The sequence below is a fragment of the Falco peregrinus genome, chromosome 4, assembly GCF_023634155.1.
Source record: "Falco peregrinus isolate bFalPer1 chromosome 4, bFalPer1.pri, whole genome shotgun sequence".
NCBI lineage: Eukaryota > Metazoa > Chordata > Aves > Falconiformes > Falconidae > Falco > Falco peregrinus.
Window position 1 is genome coordinate 47,020,310 of NC_073724.1, and position 26,807 is coordinate 47,047,116.

At 40.6% G+C, this 26,807-nt stretch overlaps 2 protein-coding genes across 3 annotated transcripts in view; one reads left to right on the forward strand and one right to left on the reverse strand.

Annotated features, from left to right (window-relative positions):
- GART (phosphoribosylglycinamide formyltransferase, phosphoribosylglycinamide synthetase, phosphoribosylaminoimidazole synthetase) overlaps positions 1–1,629 on the forward strand; it is a 39,332-nt gene extending 37,703 nt beyond the window's left edge. For both annotated transcript variants that reach the window (XM_005234375.4, XM_027782365.2), the window contains exon 22: positions 232–1,629. In XM_005234375.4, coding sequence (XP_005234432.1) covers positions 232–414 — 183 coding nt within the window. In that variant the 3' untranslated portion in view covers positions 415–1,629. The remainder of the gene's footprint in view (positions 1–231) is intronic.
- Positions 1,456–25,561, reverse strand: LOC101920107 (trifunctional purine biosynthetic protein adenosine-3-like). Its single transcript, XM_005234389.4, has 21 exons — positions 25,399–25,561; positions 24,524–24,619; positions 23,705–23,879; positions 21,991–22,102; positions 21,468–21,527; positions 20,503–20,628; positions 19,729–19,816; positions 18,458–18,543; positions 17,782–17,950; positions 15,422–15,653; positions 15,192–15,286; positions 14,401–14,510; positions 12,218–12,416; positions 11,384–11,635; positions 10,958–11,110; positions 9,435–9,641; positions 8,292–8,435; positions 7,840–7,970; positions 6,258–6,399; positions 5,012–5,127; positions 1,456–4,524 (listed from the first exon to the last, which is right to left on the reverse strand). Exons 1-21 carry the CDS (start codon positions 25,541–25,543, stop codon positions 4,252–4,254), a joined length of 3,111 nt encoding a protein of 1,036 aa, XP_005234446.3. The 5' UTR covers positions 25,544–25,561; the 3' UTR covers positions 1,456–4,251.
- Between the last annotated feature and the right edge of the window lie 1,246 nt (positions 25,562–26,807).

The following is a 26,807-nucleotide window of genomic DNA, read 5'->3' on the forward strand; positions in this document are numbered from 1 at the left end:
TCTACCTCCTCTGTTTCTTTGAACCCTACATTTCTGTTAGTTCCTCACAGGCCAGAGTGAGTGCCAGCATCTTTTCTGCATTTCTCACATTAGCCCAAATTCGTGTTTCCTGTAATAACTTAATGACAAACAGATCCCCGAGGCAGCTGGATTACATTCCTTGCCGTACAGCTGGGCCCTCTTCTCTCTCTTCTTTCAACCGTACAGAATTTCTGGCTGTTGCTTTTGCAGGAGGAAGTCGACGCTGGAGCAATCATTTTCCAAGAGGCAGTTCCAGTTAAGGTTGGTGACACAGTGGAGACCCTGTCCGAAAGGGTGAAGGAGGCCGAGCACCGAGCCTTCCCAGCTGCCCTGCAGCTTGTCGCCAGTGGGGCTGTTCAGGTGGGGGAAGCTGGCAAGATCTACTGGAAGTAGGAGCAGCATGTCCATGAACGTCCTCAGATGGGACGGCTGGGGTGCCTTAATTGATCAAAACAGAGATCTCAGACTAATAACATGGACACTATTCTCTTCACAAAGAGTTTTCAACATAGAGTTTACCATGTCATGTTCTCACTCAAATGGCTAAAGATTCAAAGTACGATCCGGAGAAAGCCACAAATGGGAATACTGAGGCAAGGGGGCTGCTGTTCTCAGTAGTTTCAGCAACGGCTCTGTTACATGCTTCCTAACCATGATCACTTCCTTGGCCGACATTTCGGTTCTCAATCACTTTTTTAAAAACAAAAAAAACATTCCTTTGGTTACAGAGAGATCTGAGCATCTCTGAGATTGACTTAGGAACATCAGTATTACCCTCTAACAGACCATACAGGCTGTAACAAGGGTTCCTCTTGTCATGTGCTGTGAGGAAAAGTAATGGAACTAGTACAATGGAAGAGATGGCTAAAGGCAAAAAACTTTGCTCACCAAAACCTCTAGCCAAAACAAGATAAACCGGCCTCCCAAAACACTAACTATTTCTGCAGATAATGAAATAGACTTTTTTCCATATAATTTCTGGTTTAATGTTGGTAGATCTTGTCTGGCCCAGATTCTCAATATATCCCATGATTTCAAATACTGGATCTGCTGTCAATCAGATGCTAAATAGAATTAAATGTCTGCTGACCATTTGCCTTCAAGCATCCCCATGTGAATTCACATGTGAATTCCCCTCAGAGATTTGTTCAGAGCCAAAGGAGTTGGGTTGGGTTTTTTTCTTTCAGTTTTGGGGTTTTTTTATGAATGAGCAGAAAGGGAGTTAGGACTAGATACAAAAATTCTGTTGAAATAAGTGCCTTTATTCTTAAAACATAATACTGATGGAAACACAGTAAATGTTATTCTGAAAGCAAGAATGGGTTTTGCACAGCTCAACTCTTATGAAAAAGCACCTGGTTTTCTTTTAATGTTTTACTATAGTTGTGAAAACATTTGAAGGTACGTACTAAAATCATCAGTTTTCCCCCATACAAACCAGAAGCATCTGACTGAAGCTGATTATGTATGTTTTAGAGCTCCCCTTTAATACAGAGAAAGCTGATTTGTATTCTGTGCACTGATGTCCTTACGGTACTTCTGTGTTGACATAATCTCAATTTGGATTTGAAATAAAGTCTAATAAAGTTAAAAATTTAAATATCAAAATCCTTCCTTGGAACTCCCTTACCCAGGGTATAAGCTGGGGGAGGAGTTTGTGAAACAGAATTTGACTTAGTCTACAGTACAGCAACTGTGAACCAGTTTGTGAGGTTACAGCCATGTGCAATCCTGCTTAAGGTGGTATCCGCCGAGTGTGGTGACCTTACTGTTTCAGTGGCCAGATGGTCCGTGATGAAGTAACTTGCTGACAGAATATTCCCGTCATTATTTGCCACCGAGGATAAAGCTGAAGCAAATACAGAGGAAAATGACACGGTCAAATTTAATTTGCTTGTAAAAGGCAAAGAATAAAAGATAAGTCTTCATCCCAACTTTTTTCTGTACGAACCTGCCCTCCCACAGCAGGGCCTCCCCCGCGGGCAAACTGCCCACCGAGGCTTGAAATGCAGCCTGTCTCGGAGAATGCAAAAGATGTGGGGAGCGTCCAGCTCTGGCAGGGGTTCAGTCTGCTCGAGTCCAGTGCCTTAGCCATGACAAAGTAAACATTTTACAAGTCAAAAGAAATTGTACTTCAATGAACTCACACGTTAGAAGAAGTAGGACTGCTAGGGGTGAAATCGCTACCTGTACAGTTAATAAATGTAATGTCAGTGATAAAAGCCGTTTGATAGCTGCCAGAAAAGCCAACAAGCTGCTGGAAAATCCAACAGCCCATTCCGTCACAGGTGGCTCAAGCAGGGCTCAGGTAATTTGCCACTGGAGGCTGATAACAAATGGGATTTGAGCCCCTAGCTGTATTTCGACAAATGCATAAAAAGAAATTTCATAGTGAACTGGATCTTAGCTGGCTTTACTTCCACTGCCAATCTGTAAAAAAAATAAACAGATTAACAGACTGTCACCACACCCAGCCTCAGAGGGCTGCCAGGAACACAGGTACAGAGTGAGTTGTTCTAGACATGATCATCTGGAGACGGATCAGAGCACAACAACTAGCACCCTATTCTCTGTTAACATTTTATTTGTTAAGTTTGGAACAATCAGTCATGCGTGCTATGCAATTCAAATAGTATACAACAGGAAGTTACTACAGAGTTACAACAGGCCAAAAGCAAACTCAGCAATGTCTTTAATCAGAAATATTATCTATATATACCAAATATTTGTTGATCTTGCCTTGTTACAGTTCTTCCTATTTCTCCCAGATCATGAAAAATACATGTTCCTTGCTCCAGTTGCTGAAATGCAAGAACACAAACGTAGATTTCTGTACATAAATGGCAGAGCTTTCTGGAGGAAGCTGAATCTTTTCTCCCCTCCCTAACTAGGTACATATATAAAATCACTAGGTACATATATATAAAAAAAGAAAAAATGTAGATTTTTTCACTGGAGCTGACTCATGTGCTTGAACAACCTGATACAGCCAAGAGCGAGACATACAGTATTTCTGTTTCTAGGACAGTACATGTGATACCAAAACAAAAATACATTTTTTTTCACTGCATTTAATTGCTGTTAGTGATCCCTCCACTAGAAAGTTCAGCGCTGGCTGCTTCTTTTCTAGTCTGTTCAAGTAACTTCTTAGGTAGCTTTCTTCCTCCAATTTGTTACGTGGGTGAAAGTCATTATTCTGGCAGATATAAAATAAGCTTCCACAGAAAAAGCTTTTATTTTACAGCAGAACTCTCTGGACCAAGCCAATCACTCAGTCAACAAAGAAAACTGAGATTTTCCTGCTACTGCAAGTTAAGCTGAGGATGCTTTGTTCTGTGTATTCTAATGATGAAGGAAGAAAAATGCCTGAAATCTGGTGTTTCTAGTTCCTCTAATCAAATATTCATCCCTCAAGATCCAAATGTTTTAATATGAAATTCTGGGAATGTCTATGCACCGCTCCCTTTCAAGGAGTGTGGGCAAGTGCCTAGGTGTCTGTTCGGTATGCACTGTCACATACTGACAATCTGTGAAGGGGGGCTTGTTTCATTTTATTTTGCCCTCTGAAAGTTCCCCGCCTTTTTGGCCTTTGGGTCTTCTGCTTGGCAGCTCACTAGTCTCTGGCTCCCACACTGGTGAACGTTTACACATCCTTTTCTCTACCCTGAGGTGCTCCCTCAGTGATGGGGCTCACAAGGACAAGGTCCTTGTAGGCTCCCACCTCCTCTCCCAGAACAATGCATTCATCCCTAATGCTTGTTCACCCTCAAACCCACGGCTCTGCCCCGACACGTCTGGCCTCTTCCATCCAACAGGAGCTGGTCACCCTCTTGCAGCGGAACAGTTCCTGCTTGTAGCTGCTTTGTGAAGCTGTTTGTGCTCTGCAATGTGATACAGCCAACAAAAACTGGTACCTCGGACTGATTTCTCTCCAAGGCACTAGACCATTTTTACAGCTTAGGCCCCCTCTTTGATTTGTCACAACAGTATGTCCTTTACAGATGAAAAAACAGAACAAAGAAATTCAAAATCTGAAATGATCGCTTGGCTTCCACTGCCGATTTTGCAAAAGGACTGTAACTAAAGCTGCAAGCTGAGGGAAGAGGATCACAGCCCAGAATGGAAACCTGTGACAGTGATATGTCTGCAGTCAAAGCAAAGCACATCAAGGGCAGGGAGGAGGAGGGAGGAGGGAAAGATGCGCAGAGAGCAAACCACTCAGTAACCTGGCTACACCACATCGTTTTCTGGAGGCTCCAGAGCCACAAGAGGTGGTGTGCAGGCTCTCTTCTCTTCTTGATGACAAAAACTCTGGCTCTCTTGTTTCCAGCAGGTTTTACCATCAGCTCTCAACTGCACTGCTCCACTGGCCACCAGCTGCAGGGCAACGGGAAAAGCCCGACACTCGGCTTCTTTAACCTTTTCTGACAGTGTCTCCTCAGTGTCATCTGACTTCACAGATACCAGCTCCTGGTGGATCACTGCTTTTGGACTAGATTCCTCCTAAAATGGGGATATTGGGAGTCTTTTAGAAGAGGCTGGAACGTTATGGAATGTCTCAAGAAGATTATAGATCATGTGGATGGAGCAGAGAAAGCCTCATGAGAGATCTCGACAAGCACATGTGTAGTTGTGTGCAGGAGGCTTAAAGGATGCCAAGAGAGGCTTGCCACCTCCATTAGGGGCACCTACATTATGCTAGGGGGTACAGTGTGAAGAGAGACATGGGCTAGAAAATTCACAGAGCAGTTTGCTGAGAGTAGGAGAAACTGGGAAAAAACCCAACCCCATGCATGATATGAAGGAAGAAGACAGGACCTCAAGAAACCACAAATGCAATGTAACTGCCTCATCTTCCTGTTTTTACTGGTAACAATCCCAATATTTCCACACATTCCTGTTACGTCTTCCTGTTTCTGCCTTCAGAAAGAGAAGAAAAAAGCAAATTCCTTTTCATAACTTACTCAATGTTAGGCAAGAGGACACTTACCAAGACAAAATGCACAGTGCAGCCTGTGACTTTGAATCCACTTTCCAGAGCTTGCTGATGGGCATTTCCATCCTTGACCAGTGGGAAAAGTGATGGGGAAGCATTCAAAATTTTCCCTGGGCATTGGTGTGAGAGGAGGAAAAAAATAGAAAAAAAAAATCAGTTTGAACTGAATTTCCTTTAAAAACGAAAGTGAGATGTGATCATCAGTTCCAAACAACAGCACTGAGCACCACTTGGGAGTTTAAATGGTCTCAGCTACTGTCAGAATGTAACAGGGCATGTTCAGATCCAGGTTAAAAAGCAAAATGTATACATGGGGTTACGGATCTCTGCGGAAATCTGAGGAAGGGCTGCTCTTCCAGAAACACAGGTGATGGCATGCAGGCTTTGGCAGTAGCCAGGCAAGCATGTTTCAGTTAAGGCCAAGAACCTCATTTGCTTTTGCATCTGCGAATGGACAGACAGGTCAGTCTCTCCCCTCCCAGGTGCCCAGCCCTCGTGCTGCAGATGACGGGCTTAGAAGCAGAGGACTTCACACTGCAGCCTCCTGCAGAGCCGCCGGGCAGGTGGAAGTGATTCTCACAGGAAACACCATCCCCAAAGAAGCCTATACCAGGTGCATAGTGAGCGAGTAACTTCTGAGCAAGGTCTCAGGAGCTGGCACTCGGCATCCAGAGCCAGGAGGAAAGAGGAGTGTGCGTTCCCCCGTCCACTGGCCTGGCACGTATCTAAAGAAAGCACTGCCCTACAGCAGTCGGGGTCTGTAACGGCTGTATTCCCAGCACACAGTGCAGAGTAGTGCTACGCAGCACAGGCAGGAGGTGAACTGAGAAATCAGTCTCTCACTCGTTTGTTTCTGAGCAACAACTGCAGGAGCATGTTCAGCAGAACTCCCCAGCACAGCTCCTTGACACGGTTAACTCTGCCTGAACTCTTGCCTGCTCCACAGGCATTCCTCCTTCCCAGAAGGAAGGCAGACAGACCAACTCAGTGATTTTTCCCCTCTGCTACTCATTATGCCAACACAAGGTGTTTCTCTGCCAACGCATCGTCAGAATTCTAGCACAGTCCCACTGGCTGGAACAAATTAAAACATAGGGCAGCCCCACTGTCTAACATGCAAACCTCAGTATCAGCAAGGCTGTGAGAGATTTAACCAAACGATAAGAACTGTGACTGTGTAATTCTGGTGAGACCAAGCACCCATATTTTAATTTCTCTTTTACACTTAAGAGTTTCTTACCTTTCCATTTTCTGAGAAAAGGACTGGACAAAATTCTCATAAATCCTGAAAGACATATCAGTTCAACAGCGAATTCTTCAAGAACTCGGTCGATCGTGCTGTCAAATTCAGAGCGACTCCCATATAATTTATGATCAATCACCTAAAACATTAAAACACATCAAAAGCCATATCAAGGAAATAACCATGTGAATGAGAGCAGCTACTTGGGCAACAAAGAGAAAGCAAACTGGATTCATTCTAGGATACTCAAGGCCTTAAAAAGTTCTAAGTTGGTACATTATTCAGGACATCTGTGATTTTTCATACTCATATAAACATACCTGGGAACACCTCAATCACTAGCTAACACCGTATCACACAGGATGCTTTCTAGGATGTGTAGAAAATCTGCACAAAGAGAAGCCAACTATGAAAAGGAAAATGTGGTTTAGAGGGAATGCATCAGAAGATATGGACCTCTTAATCCAGAATGTCTGGCCAAAGACTAAAGTAAAAATAGTAATGACTCATTGCATTGACAATATCACTACCAGTTAGTCTGTAGTGGCTTACTGAAAATCACAAACTTAGCTAAAAAGACCAACAAACTGGCCAGGCATTCTGTGTAGGGGGAGGAGGAGTCAGGAACTTTTTTATTTCTACTCCACCTCTCAGCCTCAGCTCCCATGGTGTCGATTCCTGACTCTGTTTATGAGGACATTCAAATAAGGTGTTAACAAAGCTGTCATGCTCTTGCCTATGAAAATGTGAATGAATTTCGACGTAATTTTTTCTCTAGAGATGTGTCTTTACACTGCCAGGAAAAAAAATAACAAGTTCGACCCAGCTGCTGAGGAAGCTTGCTGAAAACTTTTTAATGCATGAAGAGCCTCTAACAGTATTTATTTCCATCTGTGCATAGCTGTACAAACATGGTAACTGCTCAAAATCATTTACCATTAGAAGGAGGAGTTCCTGGTGGTGGGCTCCATTTGAAACCCCAAGTTGTTGAATGTTTTCAAAAGTCGTGTTCTATACTTTGACAAATACGATAGCATGATGGTAGCCCCTTTCTATAGCTTTTTTTATTGAAACGAACCAGTGAAGGTTTCTGTAACACAATGCTACTTTACTGACCACAGGCAGGAGAAAAGACTTGTAGAGTGCTGCTGGAAGTGACTGAGAACAACATGAGACAAAGGTCTTTCTAGAAGAGGGATGAGCCAAGGAGACCACACGTTTACGTGTTTTGCAGAGCATGAAGTCTTACTGATTTCAGTTAAAGCTTGAAGCTCCATGGGCTACAGTCTCAGACTCAAATCATCGAAGCACTTGCAGTTTTAAGTCCCTTCCTAACTCTGGACTGTTGCAGTCACTGAAGAGACAGGGGAGACTCACAGCCTCCTGCGAGCACTGTCCATACAGCTTTTCAGTTCTGCCTTTGCTGATAACTCTGACAGCTTTGTGCTACATCCACTTATCCCCAGTAAAAGTTCTAAACAGAAGCGAAATATGAATTCTTACCAAGCATTTCATAAAGACCTATAGATTCAGAATCTGTGAGTTGGTGACAAAAAGGAAAGGAAATGGGTGTCTTTACCCTGGTGGGAATTCCAGCCCGGGCTGCATTTCGTAGTTCTTCCACACCAGACTTGTTGGAGATGACAAGGACAACTTGAGCACAACTGCCTGGCTCTTTTGCATAACTGATGAGCGCAGCAAGGTTTGTGCCTCAAATGAAGAGAAAGCAAACATTGATGAAATAGATGAGCACCTATGTCATGGGGAATTGGCTCTCAATCCTGTTTATGTAACAAAAATTTTTTTCAACAACTGCACAAATAGAAGAGGACAAAGGAATTCGTGCACTGATAAAGCTCATTTGTTAAGCAGTGCAACTTCTTGATTTCCAGTCAAAATGCAACCTTGGTTTTAGAGGGCTCCACGGACTCTACTGAAAAGAAAGGCAAAGTGGATGCACTTGTATCAGGGCTGAATTCAGTCTCTCCCTTGTAAGGACATTTCTCTGTGTGATGACAAATGAAAGCTCACCTGTTCCAGAGATGAGAACAGCTACTTTAACTTTGCTCTTTCTGGGTTGGTGTTGACTCTCAACAACAGCGTTATTCAGCAGATGCTGGGGGCTGCTCAGCTGCAAAGCTTCTAGAAGATTCTCGACTTCGATGCGAGAACCTCCTCCAAATATGTGAGGAAAATGTTAAAATACTTCAGATTTTACTTTTCCATCTATATTTACTTTGTATAGTTTATTAATCTTGTTTCGATTAAGAGAAAACTTATCTGCAATGAATTTGTGCTAGCACTGACTGAACTGCAAAAACATGTATTTACTAGAACAAACCAACTCACCCTAGTTGTGCTGATCTCTTTTGTGTTACTCACTTGCAGAATTGTTTACAAAGGCCCAGGTATGGGTCTTCTCAAAGGATTATCCCCATCTTTTATAACCATCTCCCTCTTCCTCTCGTGTTGCAAAATTACACAGACAGAACTGAGGTTGCATTTTGGCTGCCCGAACTGCTCCATAACCTCTTTGGTTTCCAGTGAGATTTTGGTTCATGTCTTGCTGTATGTCACCCGATGGACATGCCAGAATGAAGACTTATCATCATATATGACTATACACAGCTGTGGCCTACCCACAGTCTTTACAGGGAATCTGTGTGGAAGGGCTTGAAAAGGAGGTGGGTTGATTACCACAACTGTGGTAAAATATAATCACCTAATGTTTAAGACCTTACAGAGAGTCATCAGAGTGATTTACTCAAGTCTCAAGCAGGTACCTAAGTAAGACATTATTCAAGTACTGTCACTCTGAAAACAAGACATTCACTTCTCACTTCATTTAATAGTGAAATCTAGATGTGAAGGTGTCAAGCAGCCTCCAGCCTAGTGAAACCACAGGAAGAAGATGTGAATTACACAAACTTTGCAATAGGGAGTCTCCTCAGTGCCTACAGAACTGAGGACAAGAGGACAACTGGTGCCTCCCGGGAGATGCTCAGCACTTCATAGAAGCACGCTGTAAAACAACTTATCCTGTATCAACTTAAAAATTAAATAGCACATCCTTAAGTGGAAGCCCCTCTAAAGTGAGACAGATGAATTTGCTACACTTTGAATCAAACCATAGTCTGTTTCATTTTGTGTCTTAATTTCCCATCACCTGCTAACCTGTGTGACAAGGGGCAACAACTTTCCCAATCAGCCAAGCTTCTTCACGTCTCTGTATATCCTTGAGAACATGCTGACCCAGGTCCTTCTGCACAACCAGGACTGCACCAATCCCACAATTAAATGTCTGAGCCATCTCCTCCACAGAGAGGTTTCCCTCTTTGTAAAGCCAGCAAAAAAATTCAGGAATCTTCCAACTGAGAGCATCTGAAAATGATTGAAATATGTATACAGTCAGCACAAATGTTTGCTACCCATCTTTTATTATATAGAATGACAGTGGTACATTACGAAAGCTAGTAAGAAAACAATTCTTGCTGTTCTAAGAATACTGTTGAAGTATATGAAGGACACTGACCCAGGTTCCAGTCAACTTTGTGGCTGCTGTTTAGCTAGAGGTTTCTAGCCGTAATTTGTGTAAGCCAAGGCCTCTCTAGGCTTTCTATTGAGAAAATGTAGGGAATGATGGCAAATTAAAATGTATTCATCCCCCATTGGCCACAGGGAAAAAGCTACAGATGACTTACATCTCTTCCATAAGAGATAAAGGAGCTGTGGGACAAATCGTCTTCTGGCTTTTTTGGACTACTTAAGCAGATCCTGGTTTTCGGTTTCAAAGAATCAATAATTAGCTAAGAGTGTATATTTAATTATGTTGATGAGCAGACTGGAACAGGGCTGACTGTTCAACACATGGATGGGAAACATGGATGGACTTTCACAGTGATCCTACTCCACAGACATGGCCTTAGGTGGCCTGTGAAAAGCTTAATGGTGCAGGCTTGCCATATGGACTTCATTTTAGAGAACTAAAAATCCCTTGGGCTTGTTATCTTGTCTGTGGTTCCAGGCACTGGCAAGCAAGCTAGACACCACCTTAGTAAGCTAAGTTTGTTTTTTTCCTTTCTAATTTTATTTTAAAGAAATACAGACAGGCACACAGACGCCTTCCTCCCCCTCTCCTCATCTCCACAATATTTTTGGACTCACATGAATATGGTTTTCTTCAGTATTTTGAACTTTTTAATACTTTGCCCAATTTTGGCTTCAAAAGAAGAAGTTCTACCTTACTTACAGGTGTCGAATACTAGTCTTGTGGGGAAGCTACCACCTACCATAAAACTGCATTAAATATGTTTGTGTGTGTGTGTACATGTACTGTGGAGAAAATCATGCAAATTAATTCTCTCAACAAGCTTCACCATTTTGTCAAAATGTTTAGCATGTAGAGGTGTTTTGCAGAACACACAGTCTTTTCAAACACCTGTTGTCCTAGAGATGAGCTGCCCTCAAACTCTCCTTAAATTTCCCTTCTCCAAAGGGAAAGTGGTACTCATCAGTGATGCTTACTTGAAACAGGAATGCACTTGTTAGGCTCTTTGAAAAGCATGAATGTCAAGTCATTCAGTCTCTAACTGTGTAGACACATACATTTCTGAGTATCTCTATAAGTGAAGCTGAGAAGTCAAGTCCATGCTGTATATAAATTTTGTCAAACAGAAACAGTGATCCTTGATATTTACCTAGGACAGCACTGACATGTTCTGGCAGGATTCTGGAGATCCCTTCCAGCAACCCCTCCTCAGCAATGAAGGCAAAAGTCTTCACGTGCCCTGAGCGAAGGACAGGCAGCAAAGATGGACTGTACATTTTTGCTGGGGTCAGCAATATATCTCCTGCAAACAAAAGTGTCGGTTCAATCAATTTGTTTAGTGGGAATTCTTCTCTGAACAGATTCCCTTCTGGTCTTTGTGGCAGACTACCTTGGAAAGCAATGAAAAGTGCTGGTCCACGCTTCCAAAGCTGTGGATACAAGCCCATATACCTACCCCAAAGATTTATAAACCCTAAGCCACCCTGAAGTAAACAGCCCTTGGCAGCACCTAATTATGAAAATGTCTGAACACAATTAATTTGCAGGTTTGCTTTTGAGAAGAAAGATATTTTACCTAGAGTCTTGTCACCACAACTGCCAGGTGCTGGTGAGGAGTAGCGTAAGGAGGACATTAAGAGAATCTTCCTTATGACACTAAAGCCACAGCCGTGAATTCCAGAAGAGGCCAATCCAATAAGAACATCCTCCTCATCAGCCCTCTGCAGCCCCAGAAGCATCTGCCCTCGCTCCACTGCGCCAACCACAAAGCCAACCAGGTCATACTCTCCAGAAGAATACATGCCAGTCACCTCAGCCACCTCCCTGCCTAAGTGGGGAAAGAAAGCAGTCAGCACTAGCTGCGAGTATGTTTTATTGTTAACTTTAAATCTATAGCATCTCCTAAATTAAGCAACATATCCAGGACAGCTGTGGAGACATGCAGCTTAAGAAGTGTATTCAGATACATTTTTTAAATCCTTCTTGGTTTCTCACTTCACCTCAAGACTTCAACAAAAGAAGGCTTCTGAGGTTACTGAAAAAATAAATGTTTTAAAAAAATGTCATGCTACTTATCTGGCACCTCCCTGCTATGACTGAGTATCAGAGAGGGAATGAAAACATGTTAAGGCTTCAAGAACGTGAGGCATCCAGTTTTGCTCTCCTTTGTACAAGGATAAATAAGCAAGAATTAGGATCCAAATGCATAAATTGTAAAAAACATCCCTCTATGCTGACCCATTTTACAGATATAAGGAAGAGTTTAAGCCCAAATGCTTGATTGTTTTTTCCACCAAACAGAAACTAACAGTTCTAATATCACATACTGCCTCTGTCTACAAAGTTTGTTTCACTAGAAATTGTTTCAACATCAGAATCTTTAAATCTCAGAGGATAGGAGTGTTCATACCCAGGAAAGCGCATCCTGCATTTCTGCAAGCTTCGTCTATTCCTTCTTTGATTGTTTCAGTCACTTCAACATCAAGTTTGCCACAGGCAAAATAACTGAGGAAGAAGAGAGGCTCTGCTCCTTGAGCCAGAATTTCATTGACACACATGGCAACCAGGTCCTGACCTATGGTGTCATGTCTTTTACATACCTGTGCAATCTGCAAAACACAGTGGGAACCAGCAGTGGTGACAAGAAATACACAACACTCAGATATTAATCAGTCAAATGAGCAGAAAACTTGTTTTCCCTGAAAGGAAGCACTATAGAACATGCATGGAGAACATAACCTGGTGCATCATCTAGTCTAAATCAAGAGAAACGAGCTCATTTTCTTGCAGAGAAGAGAAAGATCTATTTTGATTTTTGAAACAATAATTCAAATTCTAGCTCCAACTACCCAGAAATTGTCATTTGGGGTTGTTGTAATTTTCTTCTTCTTCTACAAGACCACAGGGAATGAGATTCTTTACTCTCACCCTCCCCAAGGAGTCTTTTGATCTCAGATATCTCATGTCACAGGCAACAACCTGGGACTGGTCTGTAGGATCCCTTGAAAGACAGGTCTTTCAACAAGCAATAATATGTCTGTCAGGAAGGCTGCTATTTGGATTTTTAAAAATGTATCAAGGTGTTTACATCCTACAAGTAATGAAACCTGATTCAGGCATCATGGCTTCTATCAAATGGTGACATTTACACTCCTTTATTATAAGCAGATGTTTCTACACTGTCATGGATACACCAGAGCAGTTCTGCCTGTGCCAACTGCTGATGTAGATGCACAGCACCAGCTCACACAGTGCAATTCATCTCTGTCAGTTGCCACTTCAGGGTCTGAAGCAGGACAAAGATTGCATACGTATGGATAAATTTTCAAGGTAACCACCTTTTACTGATACAGCTGTATCAGTGTAGTTCATAGCTGTGCAGAAAAGCTTAGTACAGAAAGATGGACAAGGGAAAAATGCAGATAAATACAATCACTGGCTTCAAAATGGTAACAGATCAGCAACTAAACACTCTGAGTTTGCATTACACACCGGATTTCTTTCACTGGCTGATGGATTTAGAAGTGCTATGGAAACCAGTCATCCCATGTTCTTTGTTGTATTATAACATTTCCCTCCCACTGATCTAATAACAATTCATATAGGCATCGGCCAACTTTTTTTGGCCAAGGAAGAGTCTTGAGAACAGTCTGTGTAAACACAGTTGGGAATGTCTCTCTGCCAAGCAGTTGGAACAAAGACTCACAAGAGCCAGCACCAATCACTTTTTCATGCTCAGAGGTGTCCAAGGCTGTAAGACTGCAAAAGGCTGGATTATAATGTTCAGTCTCCTGCTGTTGCAGGAAGCCACAGCGTATCATCCCATTACTGAAGATAATTACACCAACTTGAAACAAGTTAATTTGCTATGCCTGATCAGTGAAAGGCAGCTTCACACCTCCACTCCTCTGATGGCTGAAAGCCTTCTCATGATTCAATATATAAATATATTCCTGACTCAACTTCTCCTATGCGTTCTTGTGTAATTAGCATTCTCTAATCCCCAGTGCCCTGGCAGAGGTAATTGCACTACCTCTCTGCATACGATTTATTAAGCTAAGTCTGACAGTTATCATTTCAACACTCCCCTGTACTCCTCTGAACTGACCTTTCTCAAAGCCAACGGAGTCTCTATTTTATAGCATAAATTCTGGTTCATAGTTCCTCAAGTGCTCAGCTAAATGCTTTGGGTTAATATGATTTCATCACAAAATATCCAATGCCTACACATTCTCAATGACATATGCTCAGGCCTTGCTCAAATGACCATTCCAGTGGACTTGAGATGTATTTATAATGCTCAGAAGGATGCAGATGGTGCTGTTGGCTGTGGCATTTAAAACAGTTTCAGGAGATAACATAAACTTTGCTACAGCCAAGTTGCAAGTTACCTGCAGTTTAGGTCCAAGGCCTTTAATTTGAGATACCAAGTGGCATTTAAAACAGTTTCAGGAGATAACATAAACTTTGCTACAGTCAAGTTGCAAGTTACCTGCAGTTTAGGTCCAAGGCCTTTAGTTTGAGATACCAAGTGGCATTTAAAACAGTTTCAGGAGATAACATAAACTTTGCTACAGTCAAGTTGCAAGTTACCTGCAGTTTAGGTCCAAGGCCTTTAGTTTGAGATACCAAGATAGGATCATCATAGCCAGATGCTTTCAAGTCAAAGAAACCAGCAAAGCCTCCTACTTCTGAATGACTACCTGCCAAGTACAAATATGTCAAGGATCAAATTTAGGGGAAATAAAAAGACCCAAAACACTCACTGAGGCAAGTACTGAAAATTATGATTTCTTGGAAAAGACAGCACTGTGTCCACTGACAGAAACATGCACAGCTTTATAAAGCATGGACCCCAGAGTCACATATGTCACCGTGTTGTAAAAGATCTTTATTATTCTGTATTTGTGGCCTATGGATTGTGTATAGCAAAGGTTAAACATTTTACCAAAGTGCTAACAGATTGCCTTTTTTCTTTACATAGCTACCTTTGTCTAATGGGGAAAAAAAAAACAGCAAGAAATTTTCCTCAGTAGATCACTGCTAAAAGGACATGGTCTGAGGAGCAAATATCAAGTTTAATGATTGTTAGCCACACTCTAATAACTGTCTGGATATGGTACTCATATATACAGCTAATAGGATCACTTCTATCCAGTGAAGTACAAAACTATTCCATTAATCCAGGAGTTATTCTGTTCACTAGATTAACCTTGGAAAAGTACAATCATCCCCATAGTAAGCCAACTATTTTTTAATTAAGCAAAAGAGGAGTGATGAGAAAGAAATGAGAGTTTTCTTTCTTCACTGTGACCTCTGGGGAAAAAAAAAGTTCTGTTCCATTCAGTATACTGAGAAAATTCAAAGATTCTTCCCAATCTTACCTGATCTGGTACCACTTACAAGTGATGTTTCTGGCTGATGAAACAAAACATCACCAGTTACAGCTTCCAGGTGTCTCTCTTTGTATATTAGACCCCTGTGGAGAGTAAAGGACATGCTAGCAGCAGTAGCAACATTTTCCACATAGACTATCATTCATCACACAAATGGGAACAATAGATATAAAGCTTTGGACTAGCATCTGTTTCTGCTAGTGCCTTTGCTTACATACAGAGACTGTTTGAGAAGCCGTATACCCCGATGGCCAATGTCCTTCCTGTAAGTGGCACCCTTGAAACGAATGGCTGCTACACCCCTGTTGGCTTCTCCCAGTGCTTTCATCAGGTCCTCCTTCACAGCAGTAATGGAGAGGACTCTGCCACCACTTGTCACCACTCTGCCATCCTTCAGCGTTGTGCCAGCATGGAACACCTGCAGCCCTAACTCTTTGGCTTGCAGCAGCCCTACAAAAGCAAAAGGAATTCTCTGAGTATTTTAAATCACATACTGTGTTGGCAAAGCAGGGAAGATTGAAGTTCTTTCTTCAGTCAAGGGAGAAAAACCCTAAAACTACCCACCTTACCTTTCTTCTGAGAAATAGCATTACCAGTGGAGAGCATCCCACTCCGCTGGCCCTAAGGCTCCCCTTCTGAGATGTACAGTAAGGACACAGATCACACAGGAACAGAAATAAGGGATCCAGGAGCCATAACAGGACATATAACTACCCTGTGACAGGGCAAAGCTGTGCTATATATTGTAACTGAATAGTCTTGCAGGGCTTTCCTGTATGAAATCACAATTCATAGCAGTTTACTGTCTGGTTTCTCCCCTCTCCCTGACACTAAACCATTAATGCTAATGTTACTGCAGCACTCCCCTAACTATTTGGCCTGCGCACTCCTCACAGTTCCCTACCCTGCCTGCTCCACAAACACTCACAGGTGGCTGTCCAACAGCTAAAACACAAGTGATGTATTTTGTTCTTTTCATTTGTCTCCATGTATTTTCCTGTTAGAGGAAAGCAAAATTGTTTAGGGGGTTTTTAGATTTGTATTTTGAGGAGAAAAGGATAAGGGAAAAGGAGGAACTGCAGCCATCACCTGGAAAAAGCAAAACAAAATACGGTTTTCTCTTTGCTATCAGCTAGATAGATTTTATAAACGAGTAGAAAGGACATTTATACTTGCTGAAGGTAGTGTGTGCTACATTGCCACAGCACTGCCCCAGCAAGGTCAAATCTAAGCCCCAGCTGTCCTTGCTGCAATGGAAACCTAACCCCTTCCCATCGTGTTTTAAGGAATACTCCAGAATAAAATGTTTGCTAAGCCATTAAAATGTGGGAATCAAGATGAAAAAGAGGAAAAAACTAATAAACCCCACACAACTCCTGAGGCTGGATTATATAATAATAAAATAATGGATTGAATTTCATTGTTTTGACTATCTTTTTTTGTGATTAACAAGCAAGGGGGTCATACCATCTCACTCCTAAAGGTATGAATATCAGTTTGAAAAAAGTTAAGCTCCCAAATCTGACTAGTGAAAGGTAGCTCACTAGAAGGATTCATTCAGTTATGTTGTTTGGATTTTTGCAGTTACAGAAATGCGGAGTTCTACAGAATATCACTGATGAAAAAAAATAAATGCAGTGAGGGAACTGGAAGAGGAGGGTGGGTGCGGAGAATGTGACAGCAGAAATCTTGACAAAGGGAAAAAGCAATATAACGTGACCTTCTCCCTGGGTGATGTAGGGTAACTGGAGTTCTGACAAAAATAAGGTGGCCTTGATACAAGATCAGTTGTCTGGTTAGCTTTACACAGGGCATGGTGTTGGACTGGCACAGCAGTAGCTGAGGGGGAATGAAACAGTCTGCAACACTTCCTTCTGTTTTTAAACATTTTAAAAATCTTAATGAGGTAATAAAGCACAAGAATTTTAACACATAAAATTAATATTGATCTAGAGCCCATGTGCCCACCTTTCCAAAAACCCTTCAAGCCCCATGAAGAAGAGGTCCTCGTTAGTACTACACAGCAATGAACCTGGCTGGCTTTCACAAGGGAAGGAACCATGCTGATGGTGGAGGCTTGCACTGCTCCAATTTTAAAGGCCAGAGGTTCTCAAGTCTCATCCTTATCACTTGGTCAGGCATTAGCTAAAATAATGTGACCTCCTGATAAAAGACCAAAGCTAGGAAAAAGCAATCATGTACTGAGAACATTGTGGTCCATATTTCCAGCACAATTTGCAGAAGTACTCCACATGGATGCACCAGAGTTGTTCCAGGAGGACGTAATTCCCCATCACCTTCTTATCTCAGCACCCAGCTACAGGCAGAGCTTTATAGAATGAAGTAACTTTAAACATTTAGCCCCTGTGCTACTTTGGACAGGCATACACTCTAGTTTGAAGATCTTACTGAACAGCTATCCCTTCCATAGGGATGAGGAGTGACAGACGAAGGCAGACTCTTAGGGTGTGAGGGGTGGGGTGGACAAAAGTTATACAGATCTCTGGAAGATGAGGTAAGTGCAAACCTACTGGAGTATTACGCTGAAATTAAGTAGTACTCAACCTACTGCAGTTACCTGTTACTTCCATGCCTTTGTCATAGTCTCCTGGGTATCCTGGACTTGCCATGACCACACACACAGCTGTACTATTTTCTGACCAGGCTGGCATGAAGCTGCAGAGTTTGCCATCAATTGTTGCTTGAATCACTTCATAAAAATCATTTTTAAGCAGTGGAAGAATTACCTGCAGAAAAATTTCATAGTGATAGTAGTTAATTTTTATTTTGTTGACTTGTTCAAATTCCACCTAGGGAAAATTAAATTAATAGAGTAAAATCTGTACCTGCCAAACTCAAATCACTGTATTTGCTTATACTGGTAGATTTGGAAACTATAGGTGAGTATTAACTTGCAGCATCTTTTTGCAAGTCATAAATTTACAAACATGAGATGTGAGATTATGTAGAAGGAACAGGAATTTAGGCTCCTCCCATTCTGCTTCTATCCAGAAAAATAAAATCTGAGGAACAGCTCTTTAATTTAAAATCTTTAGCTGATAATTTACAGAAGCTGACTAGCCAAAATGTTAAGTTATGTCATACATTGTCTAAGAAATTCACATTCAAATCTGCATGTTCAGGGGAAGGAAGACATAAATCCGAATATAGCATGCAGATTTCCCTAGAGGTAAGCTAGGACAGTCAGAGTAAACCAATGAAGCATATTGAAGTTTTCATTATCTTTTACTCACCTGGCACTGGGGATCACCAAACTGACATTTAAAGTTTAAAATTTTCACACCATCTTTGGTAAGCATTAAACCTGTTTGCAGCACACCTGAACAGAAAGAACACAGCCAAGCAAATGAATTTTAACCATTATTTTTCAAGAACTCCTTTAAATGCAACACAGTATTTTGGAATGAGGGATGCATTTCTGCAAATCATAAGGAATTAGGAGCAAGGATTCTGCAAGCACTTATACACAAGTCATAGTAACGACACAAAAAACAACAAAGTGGCAAGCAGCAGTGTGAGGAACATTGCATTGCATTTTATATTGAACACAACAGAAAGCAACAGATCACTGGATCAGAAAGTCAAGTTCTGCCTTTTGCTATAGCTCTCTAGATGCAGGTGTTCAAAGACCAGAAGGAATTGACAGGATGAAAAAAACCCCAACCAGTTCCCATAAACCCCTATTCATTACACAGACTTTGTGATTTTCTTACCATTAAGTGTGCTATTGTTATGCATAAATATAGGTGTATAACTCTGTATTTCAGGCAAAAATACCAAACCACAATTCGCTACTGCTACTAACAAACAAAAACTTCCTGAGGTTGGTATTGGGTAATTTCTACTGCAACGCATATATATGCACATGGCTACCTAAAGAAGACCTTTCCTTGTATAATCAGAAAACCAATCCCCAGAGAATAACAAGTGTTAAATTTAAAACCCACAAAGCATCAGGTCCTCCAGCATCATCACAAAAATACTCAGCACCCGCTACATTCTTACTGTGGATTTGAGCATTGTAAAAAATTTACCAAATAGCAGAGAATACATCACAGACCAGAACCCAACTCTTTACATGTATGTGATCTAGACATTCTTCGGTACCAAAAGCAGCCGTTGGCGTTAAGTGACAGCTGTAAGCATCACCTTTCTTTTTCAAAAGTCTTAAGACAAAGATCTTAAGAAAACTTACACCGTTGTATACAGAACTGAACAGTACAACTGAATTTAAGTATATATTATACCCTGAACTACAAAGAGACTGGTTGCAACTGTTTTAATAAAAAATATTTAATAAAAATACAGTATGTTTTATGAAGAAAAGACAAAACTTCTCTCCAAAGGAAGAGCTATAAACCAAACAAGTAAGGCTTAATATGACATGAAAAATCAACTACTATTTTTTTTTAAAAAATATTATTTGGAATTCAAAAGGACTCTCTAACAATGAAAATAACCTTGCTAAGACTTTACCTTGTTTTTCAGTTGAATGCCCACTTACCTACATAGGCTGTTCCTTCTTGTCTCATACTATCAACAACATGCTGAAGGATAGCATCATTGATTTTCTCTAGAAGAACTTCTGGAACCTGACGATCAACATCAAACTTATTGAGACAGTGATGACATTTTCTGCACTAGCTCATAGGACCTGGAAGGACTGGGGTAAGTAAATGCCTCAGCTGTTTTCTGCTCTCCCACCCTCAACCGGTATGCTTTCTCCATTAGGGTGCTGCTGCCTGAAGGACAGATACGCTGATCTGTCTCCCAAGATTTTTTGTTTGGTTCTTTCTTTAAAAGGCCAGTTTTAAGGAGGTTTGAGACACTGCCAACCTGGGCTGCATACAGTAAGAATGTTTCTGTACTGAGAGAAAAAAACCACTCCTAACGTACTCGAGTAGCATATTTAGAATGATGCAGTGTGCTTTAAGAACCAACAACAAGAAACCCAAAGTTATGTTCAAGACACAAAGACTCCAGGCACGCAGGGAATTTTGCAAGGACATTGCAAGTGATGCTAGTTAGGAGCAGAGAAATATAAAGTTTAGGAAAAATGGAAAAGGTAAAAGAGAGATCATTCCTCAGAACACTGGCTCATTAAATACCAAAGAATGACTACTAAAGTTTGAGCCCTGTATTGCACTTACACAAGCAAAGCATCAATTCCAGAAGAAATTGGGCCTATGTGGTAGAAATAAGATAGAGCCCAAAGGGAGACCTATTAACCACAGATGTGATCAGCCATATTGCAGGCTGAGGAGGAGAACTGCTATACCTGAGGAACTGGGCAATAGGCTCCCATCCCTCCAGTGTTTGGACCCTGGTCACCATCCAATAATCGTTTGTGGGCCTGGGCTGGGGGCATTGAAGCAACAGTGACACCATCCGTGAAGCACAAGCACTGTTAAGAGATGCACACAACATAGGAACACTGACAAAGTTCTGTCCTAAGGGAAGTTAACACTGCTGGACACAGGCTGAGGCTCAGTTCTGCCAGGAAAATTTAGGAATCAAAGACAGAAATCAGTAAAACCCATTTATTCTGCTCCAAGCAGACTGTTCCAAAGGATTCATTGAGCTTTCGTTCCCATTTTTAAACAATCAAGAGAAATGGTGGCCCTCATGACAATTCCTTTCTGATGAATTAGATTTTGACCTGTTAGTCACGAGGACATAAGCTTACCTTAAGGCATGTGAATAGTCTTTATTGACTTGACAGAATTATTAATATACTTCAAGTCAAACCTGTGTGCTTGCAGATCTGGGGCCTGAATGAGTGTGAAGTATTCTCAGTGCAGGACAAACCTTGCACAAAGGAATAATTTTCAGTTGTCATGTGGCATATAATATACATGCTTAAGTTTTATCCTGCCACTGAGTAATAATCCATGGTAAGGGAACTATTAAAACAGGCACTACATATTAGCACAAAATTACTGATGTAACAAGAATTACCAATACAAAGTCCATACAAACATGGTTTATGTCACCTTAGGAAAAAAAAGATAATTTTCTACCTACAAAGATCACCATAACTGCAATTTTATGCCTAATGTAGAAGAAAATTCTACTGAAAACATACATTGATGAGTATGACATCAAATTGCCTAGATTGCATATTTATTTAAGTGCAAATAAAACAAGAAACCTATTTGAAACAATAAACTTGTATGTTTATGCATAGAGCATAACAATAATGGCAAAGAATAAAAGGATATAACCACACCATTGATCACATACAGAAAGTTCTTCCCCTTGAAGAAGTTCTTCAATAACAACCATATCTCCAAACATTCTGTCCTGTACCAAAAAAAAAAATCTGCAGTTAGCAAACATGACATCTACTGGCTAAATCCTCTCTTTATTTTCTTTTAACAGAAAAAACAATGTATATGAAAAGTACAAGCTTGCTTGAATTTCTGGTATGTTGAGCAAAGCCAACAAAATCTCATTTGGAAATAAGGAAGAGACTTTGAAATGCACCTTATCAGACCCTGGGAACCAACGAAAAATGGAAAAAGTCAGGGGGGCAGGGCAGCAGGTCTCAGTGCTGGTACAAGAGCTCAGTCACAAACTCTACAAAGCCCCACTTGCCTGTCTGAAGCAAAGATGAGGAATCTGAGGATAATACCCAGAGAAATTCCCAAGTTGAATGGGCAGATTCCTCCTGAAAATGCTTGCCCTCTGTGGCCGAAATTACAAACTCATAGGCTACAGAACATCGAGAATTGCATTCCTACTGGTTAATTAAAGGTTTAATCACCTGCATAATCTCTTGGACAGCTCTGCAGGCTTCCTCTTTGCTGGCTGCAATAGTCACTTCTTTTCTAGCAGCAGGACCCCTTGCCCGTACGACTCGTGCAGGAAAGTCTGTGCTTTAAATGAAAGCAAAGGTGAAATTCAAGCATCCCTACTGCATCCAGTGAAATTATAATTTTTAAGCTGAGTGCCTCCCACATTCTTCTTTGTTTTCTGAACAGTTGAAAAGTATCACATCAGAAAAATGCATTCCCTGCTAGCCTATCTGTCATAGAGGTGAAGGGACTCTTATAGCACCCAGCACCGGATTGTGAACCAGAAATCTATGAATTCTGTTGTTGGTTCTGACTCAATGTATATCCTTGGACAAATCACTGAACTTTAACACCTTACAGTTTCTTCCTCTTTTCCCTGAGCTAGGTTACTATTTATGCCTGTCATAGGTTTAGAAAGATGAACTCATTGATGATGTATAGTTTTGCAAAACCAGATTACAGTACATAATCCTATAAACCACTATGGAAGTTCTGTTTAGAGTTGTAAGGTTAGGACTGAGTTAGGTCTTGCACAAAAAGGACATGGTAGAACAAGTGTATTAACACTGTACCCCCAGAATTGCTCCACTTGGTCTTAAACACAAGCTAAATATAGAAGGAAAAAAAAAAACAAACCAACCACAAAACAAAACAGCATAACAACATATTCTAACTACACTTTGCCCATTCACCTCTCTCTGGCTTGTGGACAGTCAAACAAAATGTTCCTTTTGAAGAGCTGATTCTACACACTACTAGCCTGTTTTCTGAAACAACATCTCATTTCTCCTTTCCACTTTATGATTTATACCAGGATAAATCTCAACTCTAGATTTATACAAGCAGCCAAAGCAGGCTCACACAAGGCCCCCTTTCTCCACATCTCAGTGTGCTGACCTGAGACAGCTTTCCTTTTCAAGTCTTAGGCATGCTTATAGACATAGAAGTTGTTGGTCTGTTTCTATACATGGCAGTAATACAGACTAAATGCTGTTGCAAAGTGAAGTCAGTGAAAAGGCTGGTTTTATTTAGAAAAAAAGAAGTTCCACTAGATCATACCACGTGTAGCATGTGACAGCAAAGACAAAAAGTCTGTGAAGCCAACACACAGCCACAGACCAGCACAGTTGAACACAGCAGCTGCTGTGAGACTGGACCAAAATAGCCACAGTGGTAGGTTACTCTCCCAAAGGATCCTCAATGACTTCAGAGGCATTACTGCTCAAAGCAATTGCAGTTACATTTCTCTCTCCATGTAAGAGAGATGCTGTCCGGCCTTGAAGAAGTAAGAGTATCCTCCTTAAGTAAAGAGCGTTTGACCAGTCCCAAATCACTCCACAGATAGCATTTTCCTGGTATCTGTCTGTGTATAAATTATTCTTACTCTAACAGAAAGATTGATTGAAATACTTTGTCACAATTTGTTTGTCTTTTAAATGGCTAACTAGCATCCTGAAGAAGCTGATCAAAGGGAAGAAGAGCTGTGATCTGTGAACAGAAAAATCAACTTGTTAAAGTTCCCTGCACCTTCATCGTCCGTCTCTAATTACAAAACTGATTCATTCAGTAGCTATTTGAGAAGAACAACAGTTGAAAAATTACCGAGTTCTAGGTAACTGTCTCGGGTGAAGGCCAAATGCATAGATAACTGAAGAGAGATGTTTCCGGTATCAAAATATTTACCTGATAATAAACCTACAAGCTTCCTGGGGATTGGTGAAGGCTTTCCATCTTGCTGTTGGGATCCCATGTCGATCCAGAAAGGCTTTGGCAAAACTGGTGTTGGATGCCAGCTGAGCTGCTTTTGCAGATGGTCCAAAACACCTAACTCCTGCTGCCTTCAAGTCATCAACAATCCCTAATTATCAAAAATGGCAAAGGAACCAAATTGTTTCTTTGGAAACATCAAGTAATTTTGACAAAAGGAAAACCACACAACCATTCTGGCACTCTGTTACACTTTTCCTTGTCCCAAACAGCCAATTCATCCTTAAAATAAGGTTCTGCATATCTAATGACCCGTTTCATTATTTAGTTTTAAGAGGTCTTTAGCTCTTTACATTACTAAGCACTGTCACAGTTACCAGCCCATAACTACTGTTAGGACTCTCTGGTACTTCTGTTCACTGTTTAAGAGGTAGATATCTTACTGTACCACATTACAATAAATGCACGTGATGGTCTGAGTACTGTTGCATACAGCAACAATGTTAGGACTACTGCAAGAAAACTCTTTATATAAAGGAAAACAGAGAAGACACAAGAGTACTTATAACCATTACTGATTCTCGATCCTGCGTGATCTTCCCTGCTGATTTCTAACATACAGCTACGAAGCCAAACATTTTAAGTGACTACAATTTACATTTACAAGATAATCCAAAGTGTCTTGCTCTTCAGTTTAATTAAGTCAGTGTGTGTCCTAAGAGCCAAAAGAGGTCATTTTAAAGCAGAATACAAGATGCTGATTTTTACTGTGAAGTTAATTTATTTCAGCCTTACCAGCTGCCAAAAGAGCTTCTTGTCCAACTAACACAAGTCCAATGTTATGATCTTTGCAGAACTGGGTAACAATAGTGTGATTGCTCACTAATACAGCTGAAAAGGAAATATACTGAAGTTACCACTGTAAAGCCTAAATAAGAGATGGGATATGATAATGTCATTGTTCCATCTCCCTAAGAAGTATGATTGAAATAATGAAACAGCCCATGAAGGGCGAAGTAAAACAAACACTGTAATAATAGCAGAGTCCAGAAAGACAGTAAACATTTCCAGTTTGCAGTACTGTTTTTAATACACATCTGCTAACTCATTAAATTCATTTTATTTGCTATATGTAAGCAATATAATTATCATAACAGAATAAAACTGTTTAAAAAACCCAACCTCTAAGTTTACAAGGAAACTCAATTTCCACACCTGAGCAAAGATTTACTCAATGCTTGTGCATGATGTAGCTAAATTTAGCTGAGCAGCCTGGGCAGACACCAGAGAAGTTTCTAGCCAGAAGTTAATAACTCTGAGCCTTCTATTCCTCTGTTAAGTTTTGCTGAAATTGGTCAGTGAATTCAAGCATAACAGTGGGAAGAAAGAGATGAGGTGTAGAAATACAGTCTCACATAAGCCTCACTGTCTTAAGAAGCTAGGCTAAAAATAGGTACAGTATGATGTTTTATTAGGCAGTTCTAAAATTCAGAAACAAAACATACAGAAAAAATAAATATGTGCCTTACATAATCTGTGGTACCAGCCAAAGAAAAAAGTAATTGTTATCTCCTACCAACTCAATACAAATATGGTCAGTTTTGTTTCAGTTCCAACACCTGTATTACTGATTGCTTGGCACAATAATTAATTTTTTCCCCACTTTTTACCTGAATTTGAAATTTTTCCATTGTCAGCTGTTCCTGCATTTCCTGGAGCAACAAACACATGTTTCACATGTGGGGACTGGGCCAACTTCCAGGCCAGCGCATGCTCTCTCCCTCCACTGCCAATCACAAGCACTCGGTCAGCCATTAACCTGTGCAAACCCAGAATTATCATATATAGTACTACTTACTTATTTCACAAACCCATGTAAAAACAAGCAAAAAATACATAAATTATATCTCTCACTTATACTTGACAAGTAGTATCAATCCAGTTTGTATTAGAAAGGTACCTATAAGACATCTTAACAAAGTGACTGTACCAGTAGTGTCACTGGATGGATGAATCATTCACATTTGGTTTCAATACTGTCAACAATGGAGTAACTGAGAATCTTTTCCACTTGTTTCAGCATAGTCAAGATTTCCGCTTTTATGTATCCAGACTGAAATAATCTTGTCATGAGAAGGTCACATCAAGCCCTTTGCACAACTACACAGGGCGGGACCGAAAGTTTCACACAAGTGCTCTGGGTAACTTACCAGATAAATATATTCCATACTGAACACTCAGATCAACCTAGGAACTTTTATGAGTGTAAACATTCTCAGTAATAAATGGCAAAGACAATTTTCAGAACAGATTTTATACTTTGAAAATTGCTAAGAGGGCAACTTCAGCAGAACAGCATGCTCAATAAAAGAACAACTGTTAATTTCAGTAGCACACTGACATTTAAAACAGATCCTCAGTAATATTTCTTGGCAAATTAGTTTTGATTTATTTCAGAAATATTATCATACTCAGCATAGGTCACATCTGCCAAACTTAATTTTTCGGTATGTGCTGAATGTGGACAAATGTCAGAAAGAAAAAACACCCCAGAACATGACCTTTAAGGACGATGTTAATGGTGTAAACCAGTCCTTACCCAGGAAATAGACAATAAATTAAAGATAACATAAACCACCAGCTTTGCAAGAAGCATGTCAGCGGTCTTTTCCCAAGAAATCATAACCATTGGTTTGAATTCATTACATAACTTCCAAAGAAAAACAGAAGCTACATGGTGACACTGAAGTATAATATTTCAGAAAAGATATTCATAGAACACATTGATAAATCAATAATTATGTTTAGATTTCCTGAGACAGTATTAAAATGCCTTAACCTAATACCAACAAAATAAAATTTAACTATATATATTTTCATAATTATTAAATTGTCCAAGTACAATGTAACTACCTTAAGTAGCATGTCCCTGGGGAATACAGACCATTATGGATTATCTAAGAGGCTAATTTTGAGTTTTAGGTATGTGCTCTGGATGTACAAACACAGAGTATACACTTAATGCTCTATCAATCACCGGATTGTTTTTCCTTGCAAAAGACTTTTCTAGATGTTTATA